Below are 21,998 nucleotides of genomic sequence, written 5' to 3' on the forward strand. Positions count from 1 at the left end.
AGAGTGGCTCAATAGTCAAGAGTTCCTTTGATTTCAAACCTCATCTTTATTCTGTAAAGTTGTTTGGTTCAGTTTGATATTTTCTCAAATTGTTCTCGATTTGTCTCTGTCCTTTGAGCGGTTCTCAATGATTAGAGGTACTTTTGGGCTTAGATGTCACTTAAATGCAGTGATTTGTTATTTGGTTTACTTTTTCTCACTGTTTGTCCTTTGTGTTCCCAATAAAATGTTTCTCATTGATAATGCTTTCAAACTTCTTGTATCGATTTTCCTTTATTTGTCGCAACCTCAACATGTGTTTCCCCATTATGTCTGAAGTGGATCATCAGGAGGATTTGTTGGGGTCTTTCATTCAGTCCTCACCTTTGAGGCATATAAACACAAATTACTTCAGCCACTCCTCTGCCTGTGCCCTAGGAAAGAAGCATCCATGACTAAGAGTCTGCTGCCACACACAGTAAATTACCACACAACTATTCGAGTTACTCAATGTAAAGCTGTGTTTAATACCTTCACATTGAAACCACTGGTAGACATTCCGTCCATATATAAAGAGTGGGCAGGTGTGCCTCTCTACAAACCTCTGGAAATGAGATTTATCCTGGATTGAGCACCTTCTCCCAGAATAAATGCTGCTAAGGACTATGCCGTAGAAATTGCGACAGGGACCCATGTACTAAAGGTCAGATGGGAAGCCTTTCTCCATTTCCCAGCTGATCCAGTGGTAACCCACAAAATGTTGGCTGATTGAAAGCTGGCTGCCTTGTCTAAATAAATCAAAACACATTAATTCACATACAAAAGTTGCTAACTTTCATCCTCTGACGATCCAGGCAAAGATAAAATGCAGGTAGGATCAACTCCTAAAAGCAATGGATATCCAAAAACACATTTGGCGGAACAGGTTTGCTCTAAACTCAAAACCAAAGCCATCGGTTCTAATGATGCACCAAAGAGCCCCATCTCTCTCAACCGCCTTGCTGAGGTGATGGGTCAAAAACACAAACTTTAAAAAGCAAACCTTTCAAATCTACTGCATCAATGGGCTCAAAGGGTGGATGTTGTAGTGCCATTAACATCAGTAGTAAATCTTCGTCTGGCACCCATGCCACCACTGTAGGCATTGTGACAAAGTCACATGTTGGGGGCGGAGGATAGGCAGCTGTGATCCTGTAATCACCTGCTATGTAATCCAGGCACCTATGGAGGTATATGGGGAATGCCCTCCGGTCCCACATCCAATCTCTATATTCCCATGTTGTACCAGTTCTCCTAACTTGAAACCTCTATGGCTCCTGAGAAGCAAAGGGGTGGTGGTGGTGAAAACACAGCCCACAAGCCACGCAGTTCTCTTGGAGAGCCTTAATTGTCAGTTATAATAGTTAGTGTTTCTGTGTAGAGCAGGTTTTAAATAACATGCATAAGGAAATGCGCTTCTAAAAACAAAGCTCGTCCCTAATAATATTTCGAAGTGGTTTTATGCTAAACTATAAAATATTCAATTTTCAAGAAGCATAATGCTGCCTATGTCTGTTCTTATAGAATAATTTCCTTGTTACATACAATACCGAGTGACTCCTAGGCTCTCTATTTAGTATCTTTCAGTTACTGAAAGATACAGGGTAAAGATTGATTACCCCATAGTGGTGTGTACTCATTTGGAATTGGAATAGGCATGCTATAATCAAAATTGTAAAGATATTGTGGGAATCGGCTCCTGCTGTGAATGTGTTTTGTCTATGAAATCATGAGTGAGTCATATAAGCATGTTGAGTGTGTAGAATGGTGGGTCCTCGTGTTCCCACAGTGGCAGTTATAGTTTGCCTGGTCTCCCCTCTCTCTATTGTGAACTTACTTTAATAAACAAGACTTACCTTAGCCCATGTCTCCGACTTCCTTCTTCATGGAACTTGCTCGAGGTTGCAACGAAACCAGCGACTAGTCTGCTTTTACTGGTCCTCCGGAGCTTCTACTGGGACGCCCTCTACTGCTGTAGTGGGTGTAGAATCCAGCATCTGCAGCTTGCCCCTCCCACCCTAGATCTGCCCACCACCCAGGGCATTCTGCTACCTCCATGGTCTGGTGTTCACTGCCTGCCTTTGTAGGTGTCCCAATGTCAGCAAGGCTTTTTCCTTGCAATGGGAGTTGAAACTGTTTGGACAGTGGTGGCTGGCTGCACCAGAGAGCCTACGGCGGGAGGTGCCCCAGTCCCTCAGGGTCACCTGCTGTGTGCTGATTTAGGCTACAAAGCAGACCCTGTGCAGCAGCCAAGGCCTGCCGCCTCACTGAAGTTGGGGCATCCCAAAAGCTACCATCAACATTCTAGCTGCTGTTTGTATTTTATTTAGATTTTTATAACTCCTAAGCGCTGTACAGAATTAAACGGTACAATCAAATGAAGCTGTTAAAATATATGTCCATTATGAAGAAGAAAGCAAACAGGATTGTAACTGAATACGAAAAGCAGAGAAAGAAGTAATAGACTGCATGGAAAAGAAGAAAATGTCAGTTTAGGAGCCAGAAGTGAAAAAGAACAGAAATGTGACTGGTCACAAGGACACGAGGGCTGGCCAAAAAGAATTGAGCTTCTGAGCGGCGTAAAGATCGAGTAAGCTGTTACCAGAAGACCATGGATGACCATTAAGGAGGAGCCACAGCTTATAAAGATTTGAAAACAAGACAGAGAAAATGAAATTTGAGACAAGAGTCAAAAGATAACCATTGTAAAGTGTGATGTGCAACTGAGAAAGGGAGCAAATGAGGCGAATGGAAGAATTAAAAATGGATAGATGATATGGAAGATGAGAAGCAGGTAGCCCAAGAAGAAGAGACAAACAATAATCCAAATGAGAACAAATAAAACTTGGAAAAATAATGTTTTGCCATTAAAAGTAAGAAAAGAACTGGCTTTACGAATGTTGATTAAGTGGAAGCAACAGGTCCTAGAATCCACAGAGATGTGAAAATAAGAAATTATGCTGAGATTGTGAGCTGATAGAGAAAGAGGAAATGTGGGAGGGGACAAGGTAAGATCTCAATTTCTATGGAGAAAGCAGTCATCTAAGATTCGATGGTAGAAGGATAGGCTGAGTGACTGAGGTGCATAGACTTTGAGAAGGATGAAAATGAGAGAACGATTTGAGTCGTCTTCATAAAAGTGTTAGGAAAAATTATGAAAAACCTTGAGGTATTGGTGTTCGAGAGTAAAGGTAGAAATAGAGTGAGAAGGGGAACTAGTTGTGTCAGATAACCTGGGAGTATCAGAGTAACAGGAGAAATAAGAATGAGAAGAGAATATTAAATCAAGGGAGGAGCCAGAACTGTGAGAAGGTGGAGTTGGGACTTGGAACAAGTGATATGAATCAATTAGCGAGAGAAATTGAGAAGATTTATGAACAGATGAAATATAGAGATTAAAATCACCCAAAAGAATAAAAAGGGCATCGGCAAGTAGGAAATTGAAGAGTAATGTTTTAATGGCATTACAAAAAGAGGAAAGAGTTTGAGATAAATTACAAGGACACTTAGAGGATAAGGATATTTAAAGGAGTAGAAATGATACTCGAAAGAAGAAAAGGATGTTAAGTTAGGGTGTTGGGTAAGAGATGCCAGGAGGAATAAAAAAGGATATCAGTACCTCCCCCTTTGGCCCATCACATGTGGACAGTGAGAAAAAGGAGAAAAGGAAGTAGACAAAGTAGAAGGTGAAGCAGTATTAAAGGGCGAAAGCCATGTTTTGGTAAGCCATAAGAACCTTTAGAATGAGACGGAAAAAGAGATCTAAGACAGAATGTGTCTTATTACAGATAGAGAGAGCCAGTGTGAAGAGCCATGGATCCATAGAGCTCATAGTTTTTGCCATAGACTTTTATTCAAAATAAAAAGGGGGTTGGAAAATGCCTTGCTGTCCCTATTCTAGGAGGTGTTTTCCTACCTCAACCAAAACTAAGGGTCTGTCCGATATCACTAAGTCAAAAGCAAAAATGTCCTGTGTTCGAAATACTAGTTCTGCCCTCACTTTCTAAAAGAAACTCTAAGGTGAAAAGGGTAATATCTTTGGCCTTGAAAGTGCATAAATGTTCAAGTTCAACAGGAAAGGCGTAACTCCAACACCCAAGTTCCCAATTCATAAACTTCACAGTTCCAGAGAAGGACTCCCTTCCCCTGGATTTCTCTTTGATATCCTTTAACTCTTAAGGATATGAGTCTTCCTTAGACATCTCTGGTCAACAAAACAACTAGTATGCAGAACAAATTGTATCCAACTTTGTAGGATACCTGCTATACTCCCCTGCCAGGTTTTTCTCCACTGTAATGTTACTTCACTCACAAGCGTTGCTTTCCCTGGTGTACTCTCCTGGCAGGACTTACTCATGTGATTCACTTCACACACTTCACAACTTGAGTTTGCCTGGTATACTGTCCTGCCAGGGTTTTCTTATGTAATTCACTTTACAGACTTACAAACTTGACTTTGCAAGTTATACTCCCCTGGATGGGCTTTCTCATGTGTTTCACTTGACACACTTGCAGACTTGTATATATCTTGCATTCATTCTGCTATTTCCCCTTTTTACATATTGGCTCTCATATTCCCTTTTCTATGCTTCCTTTATCTCTATTTGTCCTTGGTAAGGTTGCCAGTGTCCCAGCTTTCCTCCTGAGGAATCACTGGTTTTCTGTGGTGACTTTGTTGCTGTTGCGCCCCAGTATCCCCCCTGAGGACTCACTGGCTTTGTGTTGTCCTCCGGTTCTCCTGCGGTGAACATGACTCTTTGGCATCCTGACCTCACTTTACAGGCTCACGGACTTTGTTTGTTGGCTGGCTCCTGCGTCCTTTGCGGCTCTTGCCTACCTGCTGTGTGCTTCTCAGTGTTCGAGTGGTGTGGATACTGCTCTCCGGTTCCCACATACGCCAGGAAGTCTTCCCCTCTCTTCATCTCATGGTGTCTACAGAGTGGACTGGTTCCTTCTGTTGTCTCTCTCTGGCCTTCCCCTTGAGCCAGTTGGCTCCATGGTCTTCCTTGCAACACAGTAATCCCTTGATCAGCACCGAGAGGATGAGGCTTCACCAGGCAGTGTCTCTCACCTGTCAGCTGGTTAGAGTTTTTAAATGTCTTGGTACCTATAATGCACTTGCAACGACTAGGGCGCATCTTGTGCTTCTCGCCTTTACTGATCCTCATTACTCCTTTCTGCTCTCTCGTCGCAGTACTTTTGCATACATGGAAATGGAAGTCATTTCTTGGTAATTTATGTATACAACATTGGAAGGTATTCTCGGTAGCCCCTGTGGGTGGTTGAAGGGAGCAATGACAATATTCCAGTAAAGCATGGGCAATGGAAGGGGTTATTCCTAAAAGCAAAAAAAGGAAAAGGGATACCATGTCTCGTCGGATGATGCACATGGGGGGAGGTGACCTCTGGTGGTCACCTCCCCCCATGTGCTCCTCCCTCATATAGCCACCCCTCACAGTCAGGATCAGGTAGCGGCTGCTGTTCCCTGGCCACATGGAAAGAGGCTACCGCTGGGATAGGAGTGATGACATCATCTGATTCATCACACAAGTGAGATGGAAGGATTGGAGCTGTCGACTGCAGGCAAGTAACACAAGTCTGAATGGGAGGACACAGTATGAGAAGAAATGAAATAGACTGAGGCAAAAGTTTGGCAGTATTCCGGTGGTAAATTCACCTGAATACCAGACAAACTGTATTATGGTTACTGCCACTTGGTCCCGTGGGTTTACCACAGAATTGCAAGTGGTGGTTGGTGGTGTAAATCCCCATTTTATGGGTGATTTTTGGCGCTATTACCGGGTGGTTATTCTGCCAATTTATGGGGTAAAGTCGAGGCTCTACCTCCAGCATGAAGCTGCACTTTTTCCCTGCACCGCCAAACTTGTGATGAGTCCCAAAGTATTGAGAATACTTAAAGAGAATGAGACTAATTACTGGAATGCTCCTACTCGTCCCAGTCAAGACAAAGCATTGAGAATATTTAAAGAGAGTGTGAATTGATACTGGAATGCTCATACACATACCAGTCAAGGTCAAAAGTGGACAATAAGTGCCAGGGGGAAAATACAGATGAAAGTGCTGATGCATCCTGTGAAAGTAAACTCATAACAAATAGAAGTATCAGAGTCCAAGAGTAGCGTGAGAAAGCGAACGTAAGCTGAGAAAAGCAATGAAACCTGGAAGAATCCAGTATCCGAACTGTGTGATTTGATGAGACTGGTGGCCAAAAGCCATGGGGATTTTTTTGCATTTACGTAAATCTGCCTATTTTTGAAGGGGTGAAATGGAAGATTTACCGCCAGCTGGATTCTCCACTTTACCTCGAAACCTTGTAATATGGCGGTGCTAGAAAGTAACTGTAAAGTGGTGGTTACAGAATTACTGCTATTTTTCCTATCCAGCCATACTCTACATTCGGGCCAATGCATTTGAAAGTTATCGAGTTTGCTAAAACTTGATAGTCCTGCTGCATCTTCTGTCCATGGTGAGACACATCTTGCACGACCTTGCACCAAAACATTTAAAGGAAGAGGAGTAAATACATCGATCAAACACGCACACACACCCTCTGCTCCAGCAATGGAAACGCCACCTAGAAATTTAACTAAACCACAACGCCAGCAGCTCCCTGAACAAATACCACAAGTGTGACTTCACAGAGACACACACACTGCCCCCTGGTCACATTATCCAGAGAATTGCACATGCCCATAGCTATACTCGTAATTCTACTGCACAGACACACATTGTCTCTGCACTGCAAACAGCACCCCAGCACTATATTTCACAGACACACACTGCCTACTGCACAACACATATCTGATGTTGGCATGCGTGTCCCTAGCACTGCTTTCAAGGTAGATACTAGTGTCGCTAAATGGTGTAATAAAGCTGCCTATTCTACTAGTGCTTTAAACTGAGCAGAATCCGGTATCAAGCCCTATATGAAAAATAAGATATTATTGTGATGAGTTTCTGGTGTGTCAGGGAACACTGTGCTACTGTGTTCTCTTTGTTACTGGACTTGCTATTGGGAAGTTGCTATCGTCGGCAAAAGTTGAATCATTGAAGTCTTTCCACCAGCTCCTTGCCAGACCCTGCCTCCAGCTGACGCCTGCTCTCATTAACACCCACGAGAGCGTAGCGTAGCAGAGTGTGACGAGTATCAGGTGTCCGGTGGGCCGCCGGGCTGCAGGCCCAATGGAAGAAGGTAGGACATTAAGAAGCGCTCAGAACAGGAAAGAAGGCGGCTCTGCAGTGATAGCTACGGCAGCCGCCTCCACAGTGATGTCGGTTGTGCATCTGGAAATGGACGGCACGGAACAAGGCGCAGCTGAGGTAGGTAGGACTGCATTGAAATCTGCAACACTAAACATTTCATTGCTGTCTTCCCCAAACCCTCAACGAAACGTACTGCCTGATTTAGCCTGAGGGGAAAAAGCACCTTATGTGCCGAAGGTCACTGCTGCTCAAGAGTCCATAGCTATATCCCCATTGTGTGTGGTAAGGGGAATGAAGCAGGTGCCTTCGCGGACACACAGTGCTATCTCTCGATTGAGAATGGGTTTTCCACCTCCCGTCTCAGGTCTTATCATGCAGGGGATTGACACAGGAAATGTGTCTGTGAGCGATGAAGGTAACACTACGAACAACTTGTTATTATTGCCCATAGGTAGGTGGTTGCAAGGGGGTAAAACGGATCTTGCCTCACCATGACTACGGCCGTCTGCCTCGTTGGAGAGGGAGGCCAGTGAGGCCAAAGGGGAGGCCGGCGCAGTTGTACTCGATGCTCAGACTCCAACCAATGACTTACTTTTGGCAGAAATAGGCCCAATTTTGGGTGGTGTGCCCCTGGTGGTAATGGCCCAGATGCACGTCGACCCCAATGTGGTAAAAAGCCTGTCCAAAGTTCAAGCCAGGAGCTCGGCTTTTACGTCCCCGAGAAGACTTTTGGAGAATAAGGATTTGCTAACCCAAGTAGCAAAGATTGTTTCGTCGACTCCTTGTGAAACTGTCAAAAAACCCAAACCTCTGCTCAAGAGTAGGATATGCGCCTAAAGGAAATTCACAATAAACAGCGGGGAAGTATAAACTCATTAAGACAATTTTCCTACTTCACGTCAAGGCGAGGCACAAAAATCCCTTCACACTGCACAATGGAACTAATTAAACTGGGAACACAGCCCAGGACTTATAAAAAGGCATTGGTGGGAGGTCAGGCCAGGTATTCACTTTTTAACATCTAAATTGCCGAAGTCATCTGGTGCCGAAAGCCCCCAAGCATTAGATAAATGATTTATCTGATGCAGAAATACTGGAATGAACCGATGGCTGTGGCTACCAGTCTACGAGAACCATGGTTAACCAGGACATTACAGTTGCAACTCTGGAATTACCATCCCCCTTTAACTTTTCACCTTTTGTTAGGCCAGGTGTTGGTAAAAAAATCCATGACACCATCTCTTTGCTGGGGAGTTCTTGCAAAACCTTCTATGGCCACCGAGGAAATCGCAATAGAGGAGGCCGCGGGTGGTTCCATAAGCCCCTCGGGGGTGCCGACGGTTTTGGGCTCTGGAATTCAGGGCAAGGAACAGCCGGCTGGCTACCAGAAGCCAAAGGCAAATAAAAGCTCTACGCTTATGTCATTCGGGGCTCTTTGGGTGGCGCAGAGGCTTCACCGGAAAAGATGACTTTAAAAACTACTGTTAGCAATGTTGAAGAATTACCTTGTTCACCGAATCCTATAGAACTGGAGCCTCGGGTTCCCGACCAAATGTATGCAATAACTGTACGAGACATTACTACTAACCCATTGTTGCAGAAGTCAAGTATCACCCGCCCAATTGACTCATCCTTTGATCAGGACTCTAGTCAAGCACAGAAGAACGCATCAGCTAGAAATCCATATCTTCTATGATGTCGACAATCACCATTGCGCTTGCTCCATTTATGAAGCTTTACGGGAATATAAATGACTCTCTCAAAGACATACCACCTTGTTGGGGATGACACACTCCACATTTTTTTTTTGTGGAGGGTTTTGTTATGGCTAAAGTGCCCCGTGTAACATCTGAACAACTGCAATTTGATTTGAGGAGGGAGACATTACAACCCGTGCCGGACTATCAAACAAGGTGTTCTCAAGGTACACAGACAACTCCAGTTATTCAGCAGGTGGATTTAACAAATGACGCTGAGGGACGGTTAAGCACAGGTACTCAGGCACTAAGCAACCTACCATCTTTCGTACCTGGACAAAGGCAAAGGCCCTTTCCGACCATAGCAATGAAGAAATTCAGACCGACCCGGAGAAACCCAGGCGACTTAGTGAACCAAGCTTTTGCCATCTTTGCTTTAAATAAACAAAGTGTCACTGGAAAGGTCTCTATGGCTAAATTGCTGCGGGAAGACCCCCAAAAACAAAAGATCGTGTGCTCCCGATCCATCACCAAAAGCCCAAGAGAGGAACGCCAAAACCAGCTGCCAGGAAAACCCTCATAAATGTAATAAATCCGATGAACAACAACGCTTTTGCGTCAGCTTCAAATAAGGAGCTCCCTCATCCGGGTGAGAACACTGCTACTGAAGCAAGTCCGATGCTTCAGATCTTCTTGGATCTTTCAACATATTCTATAGACGATTCACTTACTGGCCACCTGGAAGTGCAAGATCTACTTTTGCTCAAGATGAGGTGGATTCACTCCTGGGCTCCCCGTGTGGTTCATTCCACACCTCCTTTTCTCACTTTGATGGAAAAAAGAAAGATCTCTGACTGCCCATACTCAAAAGGGGCGAACCATTCAGAGTGGTTCCAGGGGGTCAGATGTCGATACAGACTTAACTACTGGGGAAAAAGACCCCGAAGTGGAAGCGAATTTAGTTCTTATGGACCGGCTTACAGTAACTAAATCTGGGATTCCCAAGCCTGTGAGCATTCAAGCAGCAAGTGTAGATGATAGGCGTTTTCATCAACAAATAAACAGAGCCAAAGCCCATTAAAAAATAGAGAGAGCAGGCTAAATGCTGCGGATAAACCAAAGGGACAGGCTGGTGAGTCCCTATTTCAAAATACTGCTCACCCAAGCAAAATCGGAAAACAGTATTAGATCTTTTTCACTATATTCCAAATCTGTGACACTTTACATCACAAGGTCTGAGAATAATCTAGTTTGCGGATGAGCAAAGAACAGTCCAAATTTATTTGCATCTCACCTCACCGGTGGTCAAGACCATGTTGATCAAAGAAGCAGAAAGTTTCCTGATGATGGGGTTCGATCTAACGATACTCAAAGATTCGGAGAGGGAGAACAAAGCTATGCCTCGTGAAGTGTCGTCCAGCCAAATCTCTGAACAAGAGGGTTCAATGGGAGGATCAGCCCCTAAAGTAGCCAAGGATGGTAACCTGGGTGCAAAGTACTTGGACTCTCTCCATACAGGTCGGGGTCCGGTTGTCCCGGGACCAAAATTACATGTCACGTTTCAAACGAAGTCTGTCTCACGTCAAATTAGAATTATTAGTCAATTGCCATCTGCTTCATCATTTGCTATCAATAAACAGGACTGGTCCTGGTTGCCAAGAGCATTGACATCGCAGGAGGCGCCCCAGCAACGCAAATCCTGGTCATCTACCGAGACCAAACTGACCAGCAAGACTTGCTTGAAGCACCCAGGTTTAACAATTGCCTTGTGGCATACGCAAGGTTTGACTCACCTTGCTAAGGCCAGTGATATTATTCTGGGACACTTTGACTTATTATGCCTTCAAGAGACCTGGCTCAGGGAGAACCCGATTTTGGATGGCTTCGAGACTTCATTGAGTGCGGCTACAAAGGGTAAGAAGGGGCGACCTTCGAAGGGGCAGCCTTCCTCTGGTCAGTTAACGGCTATTAAGTCTGGTAGCCCTTTGACCTTAATTAAATCTGTCTCGACCAGTACACTGTCACAGGAGTTGATGATTGGTTTGGAGACTAAGGACAACAAAAAAGGCACAGAGACACCAACAAGGTTGGTCATAATCAACGCTTATTGCAATCCGGCGTTAACATCAAATGAAGGTTTTATCAATCACATATCAGATCTGATAGATGATGCATATATAACTCAGCTGAAGCAGAACGTGATTGTAGAAGTGATTTGAATACCTCATGCCTCAGTGAAAATTCCATCTCTCAAAATACGGCCGATATATCCTCTCGAAACACCAGACCAACTATGTGGAATGCACCGATGGCCACAAAAGGCAGGCACATGCTCAATGGAAACACTGAAAATCAACTGCCCCAGGCGACATGGGAGAGTATGTGCCGCTTGTCCGTGATAGACATCTTTGTGTCTCGTCATTTTCTGCCATCAGAGACTTCATTTAAAGTAATTAAAACAAAGAACAGCGACTATCATATGCTGTGTATGGCATGGATAGGCTTGGTGCCTAATACCCGTCCAAGGATGCCTTTTGACCTGACTATCACTAGTGGTGGACCTTGTCTAAAGTTGACAATAACTATGGAGAAACTTGCTGTGGATTTCAGATTAGGGGGTGCTCCGGTGGAATACACCCCCCCCCCCCCGCCCCCTTCTGAAACCTTATCTGTGCAAATCCAATAAGAGACGGGACCATCTGTAAATCATTGTCACTTCTTTAATTTGTATTTGGTTGCCCGCCGAATGGTGGTGAGAAGGCTTGTCAGAGTGGGCAAGAAATCGGGTGCAGTAATCGGTCTAGAAAATGCCCGTTTGGGGAGAAAGAACTTCAGGAGTTGGCTTTACTCACATAGACGGTCGTTATACCAGCACAACCCAGAAACAATCCTTAAGGTTCTTGTAAGTAAAAAACAAGGGACTTTTGGGTGCTCATAAAGTTGGTGGGAGCTCAGCTGAGTGATGACCAGACATACCCTATTAGAGAACTCTCGTGGATTCAACACTTTCCCTTGACAGGGCAGAGCCTTGGGTCTTCTCAGCTACCATCAATGATATCCAAGTACGTATTGCCAAGTTAAGTAACTCGAGGGCTCCTGGCCCTGATGGGTTAACACATTTAATGTTGAAGGAACACCAGGATGAATGGGCAACTTTTTTTCATGCTCTATTAACCCAGATTTCTACTTCACATAGAACTCTGAGTTCTTGGAGAAAGGCGATTGTGGTCCCCATTTTTTAAAATGGGGCACGTGGCAACCCGAAAAACTATCGTCCATTCGCCCTCCTGGATGTAATTGGCACACTGTACAGCGCAATCATTCTAGATCATTTTCGGAGCTGGTGTGTGGCTTGGGTTCCAATGACCCATTGCAAACAGGGTTTGTTAGGGGTGTTGGGACCGCTGTGAACATTTTCATCCTCAACATGCTGAAGGTTGGAGTCCAAGATGGGAAACCGAAACTCTATATGGGTTTTGTCGATCTGGTGCAGGCATTTAACCAGATTGATCACCAAAAGCTATGGGATAAACTGGAGGTGAAAAACTGCCCAGAGTCTCTGCTGTAACCAATAAAAGCTATGCATCGGGCTACTACCCCTAGGGTGCGACTGGTCAAATCCAGCCTCCTATCAAAAGAAATCCCAACAGCCAAAGGAGTTAAGCAGGTGTGCCCAATGAACCCTTCGCTGTTCAAATTATTTTTGCCGGATATGAAGGGTACAGAGTCGAATTCAAGAACTTTCCCGCCTAAGGTTGCAGGACTCCAGTTATCTTGCATACTCTACACCGATGATATAGTTGTGATAGATCAAACGCCAGTAGGACTCTAACAACAACTTAACATCTTGCAGACCTTAATTAATCCAATGGCCTGGAGATCAATAAATCAAAAACCAAGATCTTTTGGGAACTCAAAGAGAGGGGAAAATCGCTATTTTTGGTCTTTGGATGGCATGGAAATTTAACAAGTGAGTGCATTTAAGTTCTTGGGGGTCTTGCTTAGTGACACATCAGAGGCCCCAATGGTTTTTCAACTAAGAGCTAAAACCAAGGTGTTGTCCAGCCAACCATGTGCCCTGAACCAAAAATATGGGCGCTTTTCCATCTTGCCGGTCCTCGCCTTTTACAAATCCAAGGCTGTACCAACAATTACTTATGGATCAGAGGCAATGCCCAATATCCCAGAAACAATTTGGCCCCAACTGGAAGGCCTATTTTGGAAGAAAGTTCTGGATCTCCCGCAATCAACACTGATTCAGATCATACGGCGGGAGCTGGGCCTGTCCTCATTGAAGGCAGCTGTGGTCTGGAAGAGCTTGGCTCTGTTCAGGAAATGTTTTGTATCTTCACAACCAGAAATCCTGGAAATGTTGTGTAATGAAATTATGGAACTGTACGATCGGACCGAAAAAAAAGATCCGACCGTACAAAAGGCCCGAAAAATGGTACCACCAAAGATTCAAAAACCAAAAGTTTGAACCTTTGGTGGTAGCATTGTAGGTAAGTATAATAAAAAAAGACTGCGTGGATGTCCCCCCGCAGCACCCCCTCGCTATACTGTGTGGTATAGTAAGCGGGGTGTTGCAGGGGACATCCCCGCAGCACACCCGAAAAAAAAAGAAAAAAGACCCTGCATCGCCGGTTCCCAATCACGAAAGTGAAAGGGAACAGGCGCTGCAGGGACTCAGCGTGTGAAAAAAAGGTAAGTAGGATTTGTTTATGTTGGGGGTGTGTTGAGGGTGTGGGTGGGTTCGCATCGGAAATGTGCAAGCCTTTTGTGGTTCGCACATTTCTCATGCAAACTTTTCCATCGCTGACTTTTCCGTGACGGAAAAATCACACAGATCCAATCACAATACGTCCTGCTCTTGGGGTTGGATGTCAGTAAGTAGATGTCTTAAATAATTAGTATGCCTCTCCACCAAAGCTGGACAAGCGGTGACCAGATGTTTTAATGATTCCACGACAGAAACGTCTTTACAAAACCGACACTTGCTGCCATCTGATAAACCCCGAATTGATTGGATCTCATTTGTGGGTTCAAGATTAAGACGAATATGCAGGAATTGATCTCTAAGTTTCTGATCCGGGAATTAAGTATTCACATACAACATCCCGTTTTCGTGGCTCCAGAGAAATTCTTAATCCACATAGGGTTAGTAAGTAGGATCTTGATTGAGCCCCCAATTTCTTCCAACAAGGAGCACATTTTCCTTCTCCAGGTCTCTAGCATGGTGTTTTGAGATGCCATAATTTCGGATCTGCGTGATTCAGCGGCAGAACGTTTTTCCACAAAAGGTTTGCACATTTCCCATGCGCACACGCATTCAAAACCCCTACATACCGACACCCACACCCTCAACACACCCCAACATAAACGGACCCTGTTTATCTTTTATAGAACGCTGAGTCCCATGATCGGGAACCGGCGCTGCAGGTTCCTTTTTTAATTTTTTTTTTTCATTTTTGGGAGCTGCAGGAGTGTCCCCCGCAACCTCTGCGCACTATACAACACAGTATAGTGAGCGCAGTGCTGAGGGGGACAACCCCGTAGCCCACGTTTAAAAAAAATAAATAATAAATAGAAATGTCTTTTTGTGTGTCTCCCGCAACACCCCGCTCACTATACCACACTGCATAGTGAGCGGGGTGTTGTAGGAGACGCCCCCGCAGCCCTTGCAGTCTTTTTAAAAAAAAAATGTTTATTATACTTCCCAACCATGCTACCGTACCAGGTTCGAACCTTTGGTGGTAGCATTTTTCTGGCCTTTTGTACGGTCGGGCCTTTTTTTGCGGTCCGATCGTACAATTCCTCGAGACCGCTTCTGATTGCAGGGAACAAGACGTGTTATGTGATTGCTATGAATACATTTCTGGCGCCCTTGTTTAACAGATGATCAAACATGAAAGATCTTTCCATTTCTACTTCTCTTACCTGCTCAATTTTACCTTTATATTTTCTGTTAATGTGTTGCGGGCGACACCAATTGGAACAGTAATAACATTTTTTTAACTTGATGCTAGGATGATATGTAGGAATATGATTTTGTTGTTTTTGCTAAAAAAATGGTTTCAATTTTATGCAAATAAACAAAGTGATAAAGCCACTGTTCTCTTTCTGGATTCTGTGTAAAGTCACCTAAGGCTCTCTCCTGTCTTGTGAGTGCTTCATCAATTATTCGCCATCATGGTTTCCAATACAGCGAAACATGATCTAGCATATCAAATGATTGGTCGCTTTATTTACCTTCATGAATAGCTGTATAATTACTGTACATAACTCAGTCAGGTGTGAACTTCCTAAAGGGAGGATTTATGCTCCACTGCCATTACAATTACCCATGTACAGCTTAACAGGCAGACAGGTTTTTAGCTGTGCAGTTCTCTGAGGCTTATGTTCGACTCCCACCTTCTTTTGAACATGGGGGAACACTTTTGTGCAATGTTCCTCCTTTCCACCATGTAGTAGAAAAGGGATGAGTAAACAAAGGTGATTTACGACTTTACTTTTCACTTTTGCACTAAGTGATTGAAAAGTATCAATGCTGCTTTGCAAAGTATTCTTTGCATGCTGCAATTACAATTGGAATCCACTGGTATTTACCAGGTGGTAATTGCAGGCGGTACCCTGGGAATCTGTTGCATTACCCCAGCAGGAAAATCAATGCGGGCGTTAATGCACCTGCATTTGTATGGTGGGATGTGAAATGGAGTCAGACGCTTTTGGATCTCGTTTTAAAAAATCCCATAAATTGACTGGAGGGGACTGCTTATGATTGCATGCTTATGTCGTGCACGCAAGTCGACCCACGCAAGTCCGCCCAAGGCAATTTTCATCATTTGCACTGCAGACGGAGGTGTAAAATCGTGGCGGACATACCTTTTCACTTCCCTTTTCCCTTCAGAAATGAGTGACCGCCACCTGCCATGGCAGGCAACATTGACAGTGGATTACTATGGTATCAACCTGCTGGTGTAAACAGGTGGATTCCATTGATTTGATGCCAACATGAAAATATCATGGTGGCATAAAAACAAAATGGTTTTTGAAGGATGAGGGGAAAAGTTGGACATAAACGTAATTCCTGTTCTGCCGTCTCCCCTTCAAAAACCACCAAAAGGCCTCAGCGTGTGAATGGTAGTGTTAAGATGCAGCACCTTTTTTCTTGCTTTTAAAATCTTCATTTATACTCCTGGGAATCCAAAAGAGAGCCTGTTAACGTCCACCTCTCTTTGCAACTCTGCTATGGAAATTAAGCAGAATGAGATGCATCGCAAAAACTGGTGGTTCGCAAGTCATCGCAATTTATTATAATCTGCAATCACCTGGACAATACTCCCTTGTGGGCGTCAAAGGGGATCCTCCTACCTGGAAGGAACGGAAGGAACGGAAGGATATCAAATAGAAGGTTGCAATAGAAATGCTGCTCTGATGTCTTCTTCATATCATCTACTGCAGAACATGGCCCAGTGCAATGTCAGAATCCATCGAGAGAGAGCCATGGCACAGGGGCATTGGCATAAAAGTAAACCTTCATCTAAAGTAAATTAAGCAAATACTGACAGTGGGCTAATGCCACAGAAAAGAAGCCTTCTCTGCCTACACCCCAAGACTATGGAACCTGCTCCCCGTCGGCATCGGACTCGCCTTCCCGCTCCTACAATTCAGAAAATAACTCAAGACCCACCTCTTCAAGTAGCCTACCCTCCTCTACACCTAGACCATCACGGTGGTCCCCCGTGCCACCTGACTCCCTAGACACCACACCGGCCCCTTTACTCCCTGCCACCCAGTGGTGTACAGCTGGACCCCTTCTCTGTACCCCTCTGTATCCTACCCCCGTGGTATATCAATTCTGTTACCACTGAGAAGCGCTTCATTATGCATCTGCAATGTTGAACACCTCTGTAAAATGCTCCGTTATGTATCTGCACTGGTGTATACCCCTGTAAAGCGCTCTGTTGCTTCTCAAAGCTAGGTTCACGCTCAATAAATACCATAGTAATATTGACAGATAATGTAACCGGAGTGTACTCCCCTCCATTTCCCAATCTCCCAGTAAAGGGGGGTTGGCAGTACTGCTGATGTAGCCAAGAAGTTACCCTCTTCATTGTGGAGAGAAAAACCCAGTTTGTGAAGAAAAGAGGCTGCTAGATAGGTGCCTAATTCATCTGCGTCTTCGTGTAATTATGGAAAGCGAGGAAACATATTGAATTGGGGGCACTATTAGATGCCACATATCAATGCCCATAAGTTCACTGAGCTTGCAAAAGACAATGCCAGGTAAAACAAGAACTGGCACAGCCAACAGTTTTTGCTGTTGTATAGGCATGTGATAGGAACTTTTCAGGCACTGCCATAATGTTACTACCTAGCCATGAGATGGCAATAGCTGGAAAGTTGTGCCTGGCGAATATCTATATAACATATATACCAAAATTATTGGCTTTGCCATTGATGTTTTTTTACAGGATGTCTGTGCAAGGAAAAGATGCAAGGACACACATGCATTGCTTATGAAGCAACTGGCTGAACGCACAATTGGTTACGAGATTTGGATTAACTGGGGAGCTCATTTACTGCTGCATTTAAGCTATTAACTCCGATAACAGATGATTAGAAAAATCAATGGCGTGATCTATACAGCATTTCATTTTGTTATTACTGCTTGCTTGATAGAGCGTCCTCAAAGGGATCTCAGGATGGTGTGAGGGAGGGGCAGATTGTGGGTGGGAATGGCCAAAGGGATTACCATGGCCATGGACAGTGACTACGGTGTGTAAAAGAACAGAAACACCATCCACAAGCTGTGTCCCTCCTCACAATTCATCTATCTCCTTTCTGTACTCCCATGCAACCATTTTGGCACATAGGTGGTGCAAATGTACCACCAAACTGCCCAAAGTCAAAAAATCTAATTCTAGAGGGAAAAGGTATGCATTCTTGCCCTCCAAAGCTCATTGTGACGTTTGTATATATTTTTACATTTGTGGCATATGATGATTTTTCAAAATCCCTACTTCAATCACAACATTCTTTAGTAACACATGTATGCTTATCTGAATGCAGGAGATGCACCAACCACAAAGAAAGGTTCATTACAGATAAAAGAAGAGAGTGAGAATTGTTCCATAGACCACCAGTCATCTGGGAGAGGACAAAACCGGAGTGTTCCCACTGGTGAGTAATGTCTGCTAATCTGAATTGAATCTAGGTTTTAATTGCAGTAGAATTTTTCATACACGTGTATCTGGGATTAAAGGTGTCTGATGAGAATTATAAATAATACCCAAGAAGCGGCAGCAGAGGAGAAAATCAGTAGAACCCAAATGAGAGTTATGAGAATTGGCCAAATGAGAGGGGATAGGCACCCACTGCCATTTTATAGTTGGGTGGCATGAAAGATGATTGAAAAGTAGGGGAACAATTTAAGATGAAAGAACCACAAAAAGCAAAACAAAATCGAAAAGTATAAGGTCAGTGACAGTAAAGGTTGCTCAGGTGAGTTATGTATAGAACATTGAGCGTATGGTAGAAAATACAAGTTTACAAGTGAGATGCTAGTAATGAGTACAGCAATATGCTAAAAGCAATAATCAGAGGGAAATCACTTAACTGGGATATCTGATTGTAGATTGCGTCCGCATCTGTGGAGTTTTTGCTACTATTAGTTTCGTGATTGAGCTAAACATGTGAATGTGATTGAGTGGTCTGAAAAATGTTTGAATGAATAAAACCCTGTGATTGGTGCTTTTCACTCTTATTTTAAGACTAGATGTAAGGATGCCCTGCTAAATTCAGCAACCTCCCAAGACTCCTCTAATGGAAAGCAATTTCCTAATCCTTTATGGTTCTTGAGCATCAATACCTCGACTCCTGTGGCCCTTAGCTGCTCCTCCAACCAGGAGAAAAACCTGTAGCAGCTCTTTAGTACCACTTTAATCCCCTACACTGGTAGGCAGAAGCCGGCTTCGGGAGAAGGCCCGAGGGAAAAGGCCCTGTTCCTCCCCAGTAAGCCTCACTCAGCTGCATCTGCTTGCCTAGAAGGGTGAGAGGGCTGAAGCCCTTCCCTGCCCCTCACGAGCATACCAGAAGCATCCGTCTGAATATTACACTTGTGCTGCTTGACCTACACGAAGCAGCATCCACGGAATCAACAGCATTGGTGAGGCGATCGCATGGCTAAATAGCCTCCTTCACCCTTATTGTGCCTGCCCTCCGAGCCCTGTTGCCCACCAGAGTCCCACCTGTTTATCTGCACACTACCGCTGCGATGATCCGCCATCTTGTTGTAATCATGCGCCTGACCCTAAAATGGTGGTCGCAACGCGGCCCGAAAACGAGGCTGCCTTTGGTTGCTAAGCAACCTGATTAATCTTCAGCCAATCCCCTACAACGTTAGGCGGAAGCCGGCTTCGGGAGATTGCCCGAGGGAAAAGGCCCTGTTCCTCCCTTGTTCGCCCCGGGAAGCCGCGGAAACACAGTCAAACACGCCACTTATCTGACTTACTTTCAACGTTCCTACAGCCTGTCAGCCACTACTGCAACACAATTGCGCATCTCACAGACTGTTGTCATTACTGGACTTTGAACTGCCTCAATACCCACGCTGGTAAGCTACACACCGCTCCAACACCGCCATATATCTTGGCAATATCCGCATGAATACTGCTATCAAACTATTAATCCGCCGAGTATATGCTAACGGGTTGCCTACACCTTATCGATACTTTACAAACTCAGCAACCCCCACCACCCTCCAAGAAACTAATATACGCAGTACCTATGCTAATTGGCTAAATTCTCTGCCTTCTGTCTAAGCTCCCGGCTGGGGTGACCCATCACTCTATATTTAATTACTAGGCAATTCATACCATTTGTACCACCTGTTGTACGCTTGACAAACTATCAAACGGCACGCACATGTTATGATAATGCTCATGTATAGCAATGTAAGATCCTGATGCCATAACTTTATACCAAGCCGATGTAGATAACTGTTTATCTAACGTGTTTAGGAAACACAAATCCCTAGTACAACGTTAACTACCAATTGATGCCAATGTCACTGTGTATGAAAATTATGTTACCTAAATTACATACATAGCTAACGAATGATTGCTCTGCCTACCACAGTGTTTAACCTTACTTTATACAAAGGTAGTACTGTTATGTTTTAGTCATTGTGTCTCACATCATATACTATATCAATACACTATGTACCTACTGTCTAACCCAGTTTACCTATGCACCACCTATATGGTAATGACACTCTACACAATGGCAACACTATCTAGGATAGAAAAGTTAATAGACAACCAGACCCTGTCGCCTAATTCACCAGCATTTATGTCTGATGGACCCCTTCTCTCGAACCCGTGCAACACTACACTCAGAAATGCCAGACTCCGAGCACGCCTACCTAGAATTCACGACCCACTCATCAGACATGAGAGTAAGGTGCCACATAAACACTCACCTAAGTTCAATCACGAAACTAATAGTAGCAAAAACAAACCCTATACTAAAACAACGAGAACTCCGAACCTCACCAATCTACACAGATCCACTTGCCCTCCCCTAGAAAAAGCTGTCCCTAAACTGAAAGACCTAATAAATGCTAGATCTCTAGTCGCGCATGCCACTGAAATAGCAGAGACCATTCTATCAGAGGATTACGACTTTATTGCAGTCACAGAATCTTGGCTTCACAAGGCTGCAGGCCCCGCACTGTCACTAGCGGTCCCAAATAATTACACAGTCCTCAGAGTGGACAGAAGTGAAGCCAGAGGTGGAGGACTAGCCATTATTGCAAAAACTGATCTTTCTAGGAGAATTTCTCCTTCACCTAACATTAACTCTTGCAAAGTGATGTCAATCAAAATGCCGGCAGCCAACTCGCAAACCCTGAACATCCACTTAGTATATAGACCCCCAGTCCCTATTAATACGTTCATTGAAGACTTATCCACAATCTTATCGGAAAACCTAAAAGATACCTCCCAAACTATACTGTTATGAGACTTTAACATAGGCTTCAATGATGTTAATGACCAACATTCCACAGCAGCAGCAAATACTCTGTCAGAACTCGGCTTCTCCCAGAGAGTAAACAATCCAACCCACAACAAAGGGAGAACTCTTGACTGGGTTGCAGATCATAACTGTAATGTCTCCATTACCTCTGTCTCACCTCAAATTTGGACAGACCACTATCTTATATCTTTTACAATAGCATCCAGTAGATCCACCCAACCGACACCTCTTGCCCTCCCGGCACTCACAAGAAAAATATCACTCCTGAAAAACTACTCCCATGTATTCTACCCACCCTCAACTCCCTAACGGACAATTTGGATCCCAGCGCCCTTGTCAAAGAGTATAACAAAGCTATGACCACTACTCTCGATGACATCGCCCCACTAAAACTTAAATAGTAACACCAAAAACCACCTCAACAACTGGTTCACCCCTCACCTAAAAACTCGTAAGACTAGACAAAAGAAAATGCGAAACCACCTGGAAACTCCATCCTACCCAAGAGAACAAATCTAAGCTCAAACAAATCTCATCCCAATACAAGAAGGATATACTTTTGGCAAAGCGAGACACCTACAATGCTAGAATTTCCCAAGCAAACTCGAGCACGAAGGAACTCTTTACAATACTAAAAGAATTAGAAAACCCCATCACAGCCCAAGACAACTGTGTCAAAGATAAAACCTGGTGCTCCGATATCCAGCACGCACTAGCGAACAAAGTGGCTAACCTTCAAAATAAAATAGCACAAAAAAAGCCTCTCTAACAATCACCACTCCACCACCAAATAAAAATAAAACTAGTCCACCCAAACAACCATGTTGCCCAATTTCACTTCTCCAATGTCTCCACTATAGAGGTCGAGAAAGTTTTTTTTTTTTTTTGTAACTGTTTTTTTTTTTTAAACAACACAGAAAACATTTCAAACATTGAGGACATTCATATTGAATCAATAAATCCACATATTGTGCACCACAGTCCAACCCCCCCATCCACCTCCTTAACTCGAGCCCCTGC

General features: G+C 44.1%; 1 protein-coding gene across 5 annotated transcripts in view; it reads left to right on the plus strand.

Moving 5' to 3' along the window:
• LOC138583269 (zinc finger protein 75A-like) overlaps positions 1 to 21,998 on the plus strand; it is a 257,686-nt gene that overhangs the window by 99,247 nt on the left and 136,441 nt on the right. For all 5 annotated transcript variants that reach the window (XM_069655355.1, XM_069655358.1, XM_069655356.1 and 2 more), the window contains one exon: positions 18,012 to 18,122. In XM_069655355.1, the coding sequence (XP_069511456.1) occupies positions 18,012 to 18,122 (111 nt within the window). The remainder of the gene's footprint in view (positions 1 to 18,011; positions 18,123 to 21,998) is intronic.

This window comes from Ambystoma mexicanum, chromosome 3q (assembly GCF_040938575.1).
Source record: "Ambystoma mexicanum isolate Mex_15411 chromosome 3q, UKY_AmexF1_1, whole genome shotgun sequence".
In the NCBI taxonomy this organism is placed as follows: Eukaryota; Metazoa; Chordata; class Amphibia; order Caudata; family Ambystomatidae; genus Ambystoma; species Ambystoma mexicanum.